The sequence below is a fragment of the Mesocricetus auratus genome, unplaced genomic scaffold (assembly GCF_017639785.1).
Source record: "Mesocricetus auratus isolate SY011 unplaced genomic scaffold, BCM_Maur_2.0 Super-Scaffold_100020, whole genome shotgun sequence".
Classification (NCBI taxonomy): Eukaryota; Metazoa; Chordata; class Mammalia; order Rodentia; family Cricetidae; genus Mesocricetus; species Mesocricetus auratus.
The window spans coordinates 20,114,925-20,127,657 of record NW_024429201.1 but is presented as its reverse complement, the minus strand read 5'-3'; the positions used below and the strand labels follow the sequence as shown (position 1 = coordinate 20,127,657).

At 35.5% G+C, this 12,733-nt stretch overlaps 1 protein-coding gene across 2 annotated transcripts in view; it reads right to left on the bottom strand.

The window, feature by feature from the left end:
• The window catches only part of Fcho2 (FCH and mu domain containing endocytic adaptor 2), a 91,950-nt gene that overhangs the window by 30,072 nt on the left and 49,145 nt on the right, over positions 1-12,733 (bottom strand). Inside the window, exons 9-16 of one of the 2 annotated variants that reach the window (XM_040728877.1) lie at positions 11,631-11,675; positions 10,751-10,823; positions 10,148-10,172; positions 6,826-6,883; positions 6,386-6,561; positions 3,872-3,883; positions 3,456-3,480; positions 1,076-1,115 (exon numbers count right to left, since the gene is read on the bottom strand). In XM_040728877.1, the coding sequence (XP_040584811.1) occupies positions 1,076-1,115; positions 3,456-3,480; positions 3,872-3,883; positions 6,386-6,561; positions 6,826-6,883; positions 10,148-10,172; positions 10,751-10,823; positions 11,631-11,675 (454 nt within the window). The remainder of the gene's footprint in view (positions 1-1,075; positions 1,116-3,455; positions 3,481-3,871; positions 3,884-6,385; positions 6,562-6,825; positions 6,884-10,147; positions 10,173-10,750; positions 10,824-11,630; positions 11,676-12,733) is intronic. The other variant, XM_040728878.1, reaches the window with a different exon arrangement.

Genomic DNA, 12,733 nt, shown 5'->3' with positions numbered 1-12,733 from the left:
TTCAAACCAGTTGAAGTATGTATGCAATTATGCAGAGAATTCGGCCTATTCTGCTAAAATTATTACAATGACCTAAAAATCACATATTGAATATTTCAACATGTACCAATGAAAACATTTTCTACCTTGTACAAAACCTACTTTAATAGCTACACATGTGACATCTAAAGATTAAGCTTTAAATGCTAAACAACTTATCTTTAAAACCAATAAACAGCACTGCTGTGTTTATTTAGTGCCTCACAGGTAACAAATAATCTTTAACTATTAACTTCATTAAGCCAAACTTTTACTCATGCAAAAATAATAACTCAAAGAAAGTACTCTGTTGACAGAAGTGCAAAGGAATGCTGGCCTTTTTTATGTGCTAGCAAATGGCTACCTAGCTTCTTGCCTTTTCATCTTAATTGAGATACTTCATTCTGAAGTTCATGACATATGGTCCACTTTATAAAGTCACAATCAAGAGTGAAGGAGAAAAATGGAAAAGAGAAATGAGAAGATTTCCATAAAAAAAAACCTGAAAACATGTGTATAAATCCTAAGCTATCAGCATTTGTTAGGATGTAGTAAGACTTCCAATGCTGACTGTGTTAAGTGTGTTTTTTAGAAAACCATAATAAGAAGTTTCATGTGAAAATAAATTAAAATATATAAAAGCCCCAACATGAATTTTACAGTTCAGACAACAACACGGCTAAACTCTAGAAAAGGGGACAACGGAAAACACCAAACATCTAAATGTGGTTTTAAAAAAGGACTGAATAAGCAGAGCATGACATTTCCACGCAATACAAATACTGACTATGATGCTACAATGTCAGTCCTGACAGAGGGTAGGATGGGGGAAAAGAAAGAGTTGCCCACACCCACAAAATGAACAAGACTAAAAGTGACCCCTCTGAACTAAGTATTTTGGGTGACATGTGTCAAGATGTAACAAATGCACTAATCTAGTAAGGGACTTTGAGAAGGAGGATTGGCATATATAAGGGGAGGGTCTATATAGGTTTGATCTTAACCTAAAATTGTTCGAAATAATAAAGTCTATTAAAAGAAGTAACAGCAAACTTACTCATTAGATAAAGATGGCTTTGATTTCGTTAACTCTTCATCTAATTAAAAATTAAAACATTAGGAAAAATTAATAATATGAGAAGAAAAATATTTTAATTAAAAGATCCTCTATATACTTACATATTCCAATGCTAAGAACAACTTACAAACTTTGTAATAGAGAAAATATAAACAATTGTGGGGGGGGAGGTAAACAAGCTGAATTTCTGTTGATCCTTGATTTCTTTCATTAGCTTTATACATGGACTTCAAAAATTTGAAGAACTTGGCATTGTGGATTTCTGTGAGTTCAAGGGCAGCCTGGTCTATACACTGAGTTCTAGGATTACATAGAGAGATATGTTGAAAACTAAATAAGTAATAAGAAAAACCAGAAGGAACATTTAAGTATTTGTATGCATTCTACTTAAAAATTTTAATTGATGAGTCCCACAACCAGTTTTCAAGTTCTCAGATTACTACTAGCGACTATTACATAACCAGTGATGGCAAGCCAAGATACTGAAGGAGGCCCTACGCTTTTCTGTGCATTTTTGCATTTGTGAGATGTCTTTTTTCACAAGAAACTGATAAGAGCAGCACTGGAATGAAAGGCCATGTCAGTGAATATGAACTTTCTCCACATCTTATATGTTCTATATCCCCAAGCAACATGGATGACTGCAATGATTCAAAGTGGGTCCTGCCTGCAACACATTACAGAGGGGTACCACAATGCACTATTTTTTTTTCACAATGTACTATATTATTTGCACTAGTTTTCCTTTGGCTTATTCTGGATGTTTGTTCTGTCTCAAAGTGTTTGCTGCACTATCTTTCATCTTGCAGCAACACGACTTAGCCTCATTTTCTCTACAACCTCTGTCATATCAAACACTTCTTTTTAATGGTAAAATTCTTACTTTTATTTTGCTATCTATGATTAATTTAACTGGTATTTTCAATTGTGCTAAACTATTAATCAAGACTGATTCTTATTAAGCATTCTATTTACAAAATTACAAAAATTATGAAGTCTGATTTACTGTGCATAAATCTGCAAAAAAAAAAATGCTACAACCTGGGAGGCAGAGGCAGATGGATTTCTGTGAGTTCGAGGCCAGCTTGGTTTACAGAGTGAGTTCCAGGATAGCCTCCAAAACAATACAGAGAAACTCTGTCTCGAAAAACCAAAACCAAAAAAAAAAAAAAAAAAAAAAAGCTACAACCCTAAAATTTTTGGTGTTATAAAGTTGCTATTTTGAAATTATACATTAGAAACTACACTTGTTATATGTGACTTTAAAATAAGCAAAGCTCAATGTGGTGATATTTAGTTTACGCTATAACAAATAAGGTGTAGAGTCGGTCATACAAGTTAGCAATAGAGAGAGGCCAGGCAGTGGTGGTACACACGAATCCCAGCAATCGGGAGACAGAGGCAGACGGATCTCTGTTAGTTCAAGGCCACCTTGAGCTACACAAAATTGATTCAGTCTAAAAGAGAAATAGAGCTCACACAAAGGTGATCCTAGCACTTGGGATTACAGGACTTTAATCACAACACTATAGAGTGATATGGCTGGGTGGAGAGAGGACTAAATGGGAGGAGACAGGAGATCAGAGCAGTTTGAACAGTCAATTTGAGCAGTCAGTCTGAGGATGCAGTCTGAGGATTCAATCGTAAGGACAGGATCACCCCTTTGGTCTGAGGATTCAGCAGAGGTAAGAGGTCTCGGTCTCATTCTCTGTCTCTGTCTCTCTCTCTCTCTCATCTGACTCTGGGTTTTTATTAAAACCTATTAGGGGGGCTGGAGAGATGGCTCATAGGTTAAGAACACTGACTGCTCTTCCGGAGGACCTGAGGTCAATTCCCAGCAACCACATGGTGGCTCACAACCATCTGTAATGAGATCTGGTGCCCTCTTCTGGCCTGCAGGCATATGTGCAGGCAGAACACTGTACATAATAAATAAATAAATCTTTAAAAAAATGTTTAAAAAAAAAGACCTATTAGATTACTATTTTATAAAACACTTTCATAATCCCTCTGCCAAAGTGCTGAGGTTGGAACCCAAGGGGTGTGTACATACTAGGGCATGTTAACAACTGAGCTATATCCCTAGTCCACTTTAATACTCTTAATCAGAAGTTATTCTCTAGCTTTGTTGACTTTGGAGAAATTCTAAAAGCTATATGAAAGATTAAGGAATGTCTCAGTGCTACTAGAAATACTACAGGCAGTTTGTTTTCTGCATAAAGTAAATATCGTTCCAGTCAACCAGTAAGACTGGTAAAATGTAAAGAGTATTAATTCCTTAGCTACACAAGGTTGAGACTTAACAAGCTGTCTGATATTCTTACAGACATAAAATAACCAATTGCTATGTCAAACTTACTAGATGAATTCCGATTCATCTGCACCTAAAACAGAAATGCAAAAATTAAGTTTCATTAAATAAATAATTTAACGTGGTAGCAAAATATTTGGAAAAATGTTATTAGGAACCTAGTTTTATGATGTCCTTACTATATCTACTTAATGGTAAATTGCATTTATGAAAAATATATTAAAAAATTTCACTAGTTGTAAATGTTACCTCTAAGTATAAACATAATTTCTATAGTACAGTAATTGAATTTAGAATATAAAATATATATGCCTAATAAAATGTTTTAAATATTAAGACAGTATCTAAAGCAAAATACCACAAAACTTACTGATAATCTAAATTTAACAAATTTTGAGAATCAAGTGTTCAATTACACTAATTTTTTAAAAGTCAATAGGTGAAATATAAAATCTGCCACTTACTGGACTGTGTCTCTAGCAGTGCATGGAAAGAAAGAGAAAGACAGTGTTCAGTATATAATTCAATTCTCTTCACACTTAATAATTTATCTCTTCCTTCCAAATACTACTTAAAATATACATATCTTAAAACACATGGTTAAGAAGAGAAATTATGCAAGTTAAGCAAATGGGCAACAGAACATATGCAAAGATATCTTTTCAAATCCAACATTCACTATTAAATTTTTCCTTGACTATTTTCTGGATATGAATTTAATATATATTCATTTAAAAAGGCAGATGACACAAAAGATTTTAAAAATACCTAAGACCTCAACTGTTCATAAACAAATCTGTAACATTTTAATACATATCCATCCTCTAAGCTTTTATTTACCTGTGTTTTTCATTAGTTATGCTGCTATACAATAAAAACTGTTAATGGTTCACAATTCTCTACTTCACATATACAAGACTCTTTATAAATACATAATAATCAATGTTAAAATAGTAATGATATAATAAAACCTCATTTTAGAAATCTTTGAAGCATGCCCATGAGAATTTAATTATAGAACCTTTGTCCCCATCAAAAATTATTTCCTCTACCCCTCTCTGTCCTGTGCTACTGGATATCAAACCAAGGGCACAGTGCTTACCTGGCAGATGTTCTACCCATGGTTTGATACCCAAGAATATGAGTACATGTGTAAGAGAAAAACACTGTCACTTCCAAAACAAATGTATATACACACTACCATATAATTGGGGCCAGGTGTGGTAGCACATGACTTTAATCCTAGCAGTCAGAAGGCAGACACAGGCAGATCTCTATGAGTTCAAGGCCAGCCTGGTCTACATAGCATATGTCAGGTCAGTCTGTCTCAAATTTAGTAAATTAAAATTATAAAAATATATTACAACACGCATACAAATTAGGTATGTGTAAATAAAAGAACTTCACTATTAAGAAAACCAGCTTTTAAATAATGACATGCATATATATACACTTCTCATTCTAAGACATGACTTTCACTTCCTGTAATACTTCTGAATTCACAATGTGGCATTATCAACGGCTTTATTACTGAAGCATTTGTTATCACTACTGTGTGTGTATGATACATGTGTGTATGAATACAGGCACACATATGAAAGTCAGTTCACTCCTTCCACAGTGGGATCCAAGAACTCAACTTGGGCTCACATACCAAGTGCTCTTAACAACTGAGACATCTCAAAGGTTACATCATTATTTTATTTCTTCCTTAAATGCAAATGTTATGGTGAAAGGCAATAAGAATGCAAAGAAGAGCTAGGAATGTCACTTAGTGGTAGAGTATTTGTACAACATTAGCAAGGGCCTGGACTCAATCTCTACCACTGACTACAAAAAATTAAAAAGAAATCTTTTTTTAAAAGCACAAAATAGCCAGGCAGTTAAAGATAGCACACACTTTTAATCCCAGCACTCAGGCGGCAGAAGCAGGTGGATCTCTGAGTTTAAGGCCCACCTGGTCTACAGAGAGTCTCACGACAGTCGGTCAGAGATACACAGAAAAACCCTGCCTCAAAAAACCCAAACAGGATTATTTAAAAGGCAGGCAGATCTGTGAATTCGAGACCAACCTGGTCTACCAGAGCCAGTTCCAGGACAGCCTGCAAAGCCACAGAGAAACCCTGTCTCAAAACCAACCCCCCTGCCCCCCCCAAAAAAAATCACAAAATAATTCCCCAACAACTGCACTTAACTATTGCTCAATGTTTTAGGTTTTTTGGTTTTGTTTTGTTTACTTATCTACTATTCTTAAAGTGGGGCAATGGTGTGCATGCCTTTAAGCTCAGCACTCAGGAGGAAGAGGCCGGCAGATCTCTGTGAGTTCGAGGCCAGCCTGGTCTACAAGAGCTAGTTCCAAGACAGTCTCCAAAGTTACAGAGAAACCCTGTCTCAAAAAAACAAAAAATAGATAGATAGATAGACAGACAGACAGAGATAGATGAGGAGGAGGAAGGAGAAGGAGGAGAAGAATAAGTTGTTGTTACTATTCTTTTTTTTTTTTTTTTTTTTTTTTTTTTGGTTTTATGAGACAGGGTTTCTCTGTATTGTTTTGGAGGCTGTCAGTCCAGCCTGGCCTCGAACTCACAGAGATCCGCCTGCCTCTGCCTCCCGAGTGCTGGGATTAAAGGCATGCGCCACCACCGCCCGGCTGTTGTTACTATTCTTAAAATCTTAAAATTCACCATGGATGGTACGACATCTCAGCAGGTTAAAAATAAAGTACCTGGCACACAAAAGCATGATGACCTGGGTTTGCTCTCCAGAACCCATGTGAGGGTAAAGTAAGAGAACTGACTCCACAAAGTTGTCCTGACCACCACACATACCCTGTGACACATGTGCACACTCCCCTCTACACACATCATACACAAGTACACAGTAATAAAATTTTGAAAAATTAAGCATTTATAGGTAAATGAGGTAAAATAAAAAGGCCTCAATGTACAGTACAAATTAGCATATGTTCAGATACTTACAGATACTGCTGGGGACAGTGTTATATTCCCTATGGAGACTTTTAGTTCATCCAAAGAAGCCATTGTGTGGTGCAGATTATTTGGGTGCACAGGCTTGATTTCTATCCGGTACCTCTTTGGCTCTTCGTCTTCAGAGTCAGAATCACTGGATGAGTAAAAATGGTTCTCTTTGGTATGTGGGTATGTGTTAAAGAATTTAGTTTCTAATTCATCCTGAATAGCTGGTTTTCCACATATGTACAAAAAAGAAGAAAGCCTTATAAGAACAATATATATATGGGTAGGAATAAAACTACTAGCTTTAATTAACAAAGAATATAAAATGAACAGCCATATATCAGCTAATTAAAAATAGAAAAGGCTCTAAGTAATACACTAATTTTACAGCTATGAATATGTCAACACAAGCCACTAATAACACCCACATCATAAAAGGATATCATTCTGATTTCCTTCTGGTTTAATACTATAACCTTCTTCATCTACATCAGGAATATTCTACAAAAAAATTGTAAAGAGTTAATGACAATGCCAATATTCAGAGTCTAAAATATTAGAGAGTCAGGTGTGGTACATACATCTTCAGTCCCAGGCTTGGGAGGCAGAAGCAGGAGAATCTCTGTGAATTCCAGGCCAACCTGGTCTACAAAGTGAGTTCCAAGACAGACAGAGCTACATAGTGAAACCCTTTCTTGAAAAATAAAAAAAAAAGGGGAGGGGGCGAACAAGAAAATGGAGGAACTAAATCATTTTATCAAATACTAAGAGATTAATGAAATTATTAACACTGGAAAATCACATTTCTTTAGTTATTAATTAGCTTTAAATCATACCCCATGCCTCAAAAAATCTGAAGAAAAACTTGCAACATGCAATAGGAGAATCACAACTCATAATTTCAGGACAAGAAGCTGGCAAGGTAAGGTACAAGAGATGGTTCAGTGGTTAAGAGCACACATTCTTTGGCTAGAAGACCCTAGTTTGGTTCCCAACATCCACATTGGGCAGCTTACAACTTCTGGTAACTCTAACTCAAAAGGATCTGATACCCTCTACATCTGAGGGCACCTGCATATACATGCATGTGCTCCCCCTACAGATATAAATACACATACACAATTAATTTTAAAAATAAATCTTTAAGAAAAGAGAAATAGCCAAGGTAAAATCCCATTCAGAATGCTCAAGATCTGTATTTCTGTTGAAATCAGGAATAAATGGACTTTTAAAAAACTATGGCCAGGCTAAGTATTCTTTCAATGCAGTAAAACACTATATGGAAATCCAACCAACCAAACAAAGTATATATACTGTGAGGGAGCTCAAGAGTCAATGAAAAGTTTTATAATCTCTGCTGGGGACAATGGCACCAAAAAAAGCAATCTAATCTATATTCCCTTAAGCAACCTCTGAAAGATGAAGTGCATCAAGTTAGTTTTCAAATTACATGTATATTTTAAAAAGAAACATGAAATGAACAATGTTTACCTACAAAACAGCTTATTGATAGTTTAAAAAAAATAAACAGAAGAGCCAGATGTGGTGGTCCAGGCTTTTTTGTTTGTTTGTTTTTTGTTTTTACGAGACAGGGTTTCTCTGTATTGTTTTGGAGGCTGTCGGTCCAGCCCGGCCTCAAACTCACAAAGATCCACCTGCCTCTGCCTCCCGAGTGCTGGGATTAAAGGTGTGCGCCACCACCGCCCGGTATTAATATGTTTTCTTAATATAAAATTAGAAAAATAAAAATATGTATCTTTCCCCTATTTGGTTTGTATACATACATGTACCTCAATCAAGAAGATGTAGGTACAAACTGTAGACAGATACAGATTTTATATGAATACAGTCATAATAGCATACACTAAGCGAAAGCCATTAACTTTAAAATAATGTATACCTCTTATTTGGGGAAATATTGCCTAACTATACAGAAAACAGATTGCCCCAATTTATATTAATGCATATGCACGGTATATGTATGTCAATATTTCTGCCTATTAACTTAAAAATAATGTGTACTTCTTATTTGGGGAGATACTGCCAAAATTATCCAGAAAATATTGTCCCAATTTATATTAATGCATGTGCATGGCATGTGTATGTAAATATTTCTGCCAATATTATGAAAGACAGACATGTGTGTTTCATTTTGCATCATCTCTAAATAACATTCTAGTTAATCACTACTAATATTTCTTTCGAAGAAAATTGCTTGTTTTTTACTGAACTGACTTAAATTTTAAAAAAAAGTTTCTTAGTTGCTGGGATCCTTTAATATGCACTGTCAATATGGTGATACAAAACTCATTATGGTACTTTTTCTAACTTAATAAGTTTTTCATTTCTATAGTCAAATTTACCAATCTCTTCTTGCATGGCATCAGAATACCATGTTCTTTTTAACCTTTTCCTAAAGCTTGATAATTAAAATTGGATAATGATCATTGTGTCACTTAGCTGAAAGAATGAAAAGGCTAATATACACATATATAAAATACTTAAGAATTTACAAACATCAAATGCTATAAATAATTCCAAAATAAATGCATGATGAGAACTACAGTAAATAAACACATCTGCTAACTTCATTAATCACTAAGCTTTTCACTCTTAATTTTCACATAGATTTTTAAAAGGTTCATTAGTTTTATTTGTGTGTGTGTGTGTATGCGCGCGCGCGCCTGGTGGAATGTGAGTGCAGACAGCGGAGGAGGAGGCCTGAGGGCACTGGATAGCCTAGAACTGGAGTATAGACATCTGTGAGCTGCCTGAAATGGGGACTAGGAACCAAATGTGGGTCTTTTGCAAGAGCAGTACATGCTCTTAATCACTGAGCTATCTCTCCAGCCTCAATTTTCAAATAAAGTGATTAATAAACTACAACTTTCTTACTTGAAAGTTAAAATAGAAGATAAAAATACTAGTTTAAGTTACATAAAACAGAGTGGTGTTTTTTTTTCTCAAAATACTTTCACTTCTTTATTTTGTTGCAAGACTACGTTTAGGATTAAAATGTTTGGAAGAAAAAAAAAGAAACCAAACCAAAAACAAAAACAAAACAATAACAACAAAAACAATATTCAAACTCCTACACTAATCAACACAATCAGTGTCTAATAAAAACTATACCTGTTTACACATTACCTCTAACATTTGGTAAATCTACTTTTGCACTAGACCCACTCGGAGCTTAATTTGTTATCTACTTTATTTATAAAAAGTGCATTTAGCCAAGAAATAGAAACAAACCTTACACACACACACACACACACACAAAACCTAGAAAAATGGTGACAGTGACAATAATTGTTATTGCTATAGTTTCCAAAATATGCCTTAAATGAAAACTAAATAAATGGACAGATAAAATTATCTTTTAAGCTGGGTGGCAGTGGCGCACACCTTTAATCCCAGTACTTGGAAGGCAGAGGCAGGCGGATCTCTGAGTTCTAAGCAATCCTGGTCTACAGAGCGAGTTCCAAGACAGCCAGAGCTACACAGAGAAACCCTGGCTCAAAAGAAAAGGGAAGAAGAAAAAGAAAAAAAAAGACTACCTTAAGAAAAGAAAAAGAAATAAAGAGAATAAAGCTAAATAGTAGAAAAGTATACTACAATGTAAAACTGTGATGCACCTTTAAAATTATTTTAGCAGCAAATTATTACACAGTAATTTTCTTTAAAGACTGACAAAGAAGTCAAATATGATTTTTTAAATGATAATGCCTACTTCAAATTGTCTGTAAAGAAATTAATATTACTTACAAGTGAATCTGCATCTGGACATTCCCTGTTTAAAAAAAAATGAAGCATTACAAGATTCAATTATTTAAACTATCTGCTAATTATATTTAGAATATATCTTAATATTTAAGTATAGCTTCTATTTGAATTCCATAAAAATATATTGAGAAATAATCATGAAGATTAAAATATTAACTTTTTTAAAATTCAAAAGTAACTGTGAAAACACAGTTCCCCATTATCTAGAATGCTTGCAGCTGCACTTCTTTTCTAGGGGCGTACGCATCAGCGTGATCAAGACGCTGTCTGTTCTACAGGGCTCTCTAGCAGCGCTTTCATTTTTAAAGCCTTATTTGGGGAAGGGAGCAGGACTGCCTTCTGTTTTTCTACATGCAGGTCCTGGGCACATCAGTTGTCTGTAATGTCTTCAAATTGTAATGCTGTAAATTAGAAAAACTTAGTGCTATGAACTGAAACCAGAGAAACTGGTAAATCTAGTCATACAGAAGGGTTTTTCTTCCAGTTTAGACATATACCGTAAATACTTTCAAAAAGACCCTCTCTTTTCAAATCAAAACAATTCTTAATCACTTAGAAACAAAAGGATTTAGGCAATATACTTACATAGACTCTGCATCCTTTTCCTTTTTAATTATTCCAGGCAAAGCAAAAGTCTTTCTTTTCCTTGGTTTTATGCCTTTAACATAAATGTACATTGTAATAGAAATATAACTGTTCTTGATAAGAATATAAAACAAAAAACTCACATAAATTTTTTCATGACAAGCAAACTTCAAATGGAAGAAATAAAAACATCTTCAGGAGTAGTGGTGTGTACCTGTAATCCTAGCACTCTAGAAACTGGGGCAGGAAGGTTTTAAGTTTGTTACCAGCCCAGGATACATGGAAAAACCCTTTCCCAAAAAACCCTAATAAATGAATGGATGAATGAATGAGCAAACAAACAGCATTAAAGCACCAACGAGTAAAGCCTACAACATATCAGAGTGTTTCAACTGTTATGTAATGCAGTATGGCTCATTAAAGGATTATAGACTATTCACTTAAATAAATACTCTTTTCTTCTGGTAAATATTCCCTTTGTAACTTCAGATAAAATGAGCATATGAAGATATAGTAAACTCAAAAAAAAAAAAAAAACAGGCACACGCCTTTAATCCCAACACTTGGGAAGCAAAGGCAGATGGATTTCTGTGAGTTCAAGGCCAGCCTGGACTACAGAGCAAATTCCAGAACTGTTACACAGAAGAAAGAAAAAAGGTACATAATTCATTGCCATGCATTTTTAAAAGTATTATCTTGGGCTATGGGTGTGGCTCACTAGTAGAGTACAAGTTAGCCTCTGGGTTTAGTACCCAAGATCATTAAATATATGTATTTTAACACTGTACTAGCATCAATAGACAGCAGTCCCTATCTATTTACTCAACAAGCAGAAGACACTAGTGCCCATACAGTCAGTGTATTATAAGCAGTACCTTACCTTCAACTGCACTAGCAGGGTCACACTCTTCAAATTCAATAAGGCCTGGGTTAGAGAAGTAAAACTTGCTTTAAAAATAATTACCAAACTGTATTAACATTGGAAATGTTTAATGTTTTATTTATTAATACCATGTGTGTCTATCTGACGTGTAAGTACAGGCACACTGTGAAGTCAGGGTTTCTTTCTTTCCATCTATCTGCTGTACTTTGTACTCCAGACTGGCTTGAGAGCACACTGATGCACAACACTGCGTAAGCTTTCTTCCAGGGGCTCCAGGGATGGAACTCAGGTTGTGAAGCTTCAGCGGCAAGGGCTCCTAGCTACTAAGCCATCTGTCCAGCCTGATAAGACAACCTTTATAAGTCATGCTATAACGTGTCACAGTGCTCTATTACTGCACAGGTATGTGTGAAAGAGCAAGAACTACCAGGTACACGCAGAGGGCAGAGCACAACTTTAAGGGGTTGGTTCTTCCACTCTGGTTCCAAGCTCAAACTCAGTGGTCGAGCTGCTATAGTAATACTTCTACCTGCTGAGCCATCTCACTGGGCCCCAGTAATAATTTTTAAAAATATTTTTCTTTATTTTGTGTGAGTACCTGCATATGTGGATATATACCATATACATGTCAGGTGCCTGAGGAAGATAGAAGAGGGTGCCAAATCTCCCTGGAACTGGAGTTACAGACAGTTGTGAGCTGCCATGTGGGTGCTGGGAACCAAATCCAGGTCCTCTGAAAAAGCAGCAAGTGCCTTTAACTGTTGAGACATCTCTCCAGCCTCTCAGTAATAATTCTTAATTAATCCTAACTTAAACAAACAAACAAACAAAGGAAAAAGTGATGGGGGAAGTCCTGTGTATTTGTCAATAAAGCACTGTTAGCCAATAGGGAACCAAGATAGGTGGGACTAGGAATCCAGGAGGACTCTGGGTAGGAGAAACACAGGAGAAACACAGAGAATCAAGATGTAACACCATGGGGTAGGAAGCCCGGAAACTTCTCCGGTAAGAGACATACTTAGATTAACAATTATGGGGTAATTACATAAGTCAGAGCTAGCCAGTAAGAAACAAGCAAGGCCAACAGCTTCATAATTAAT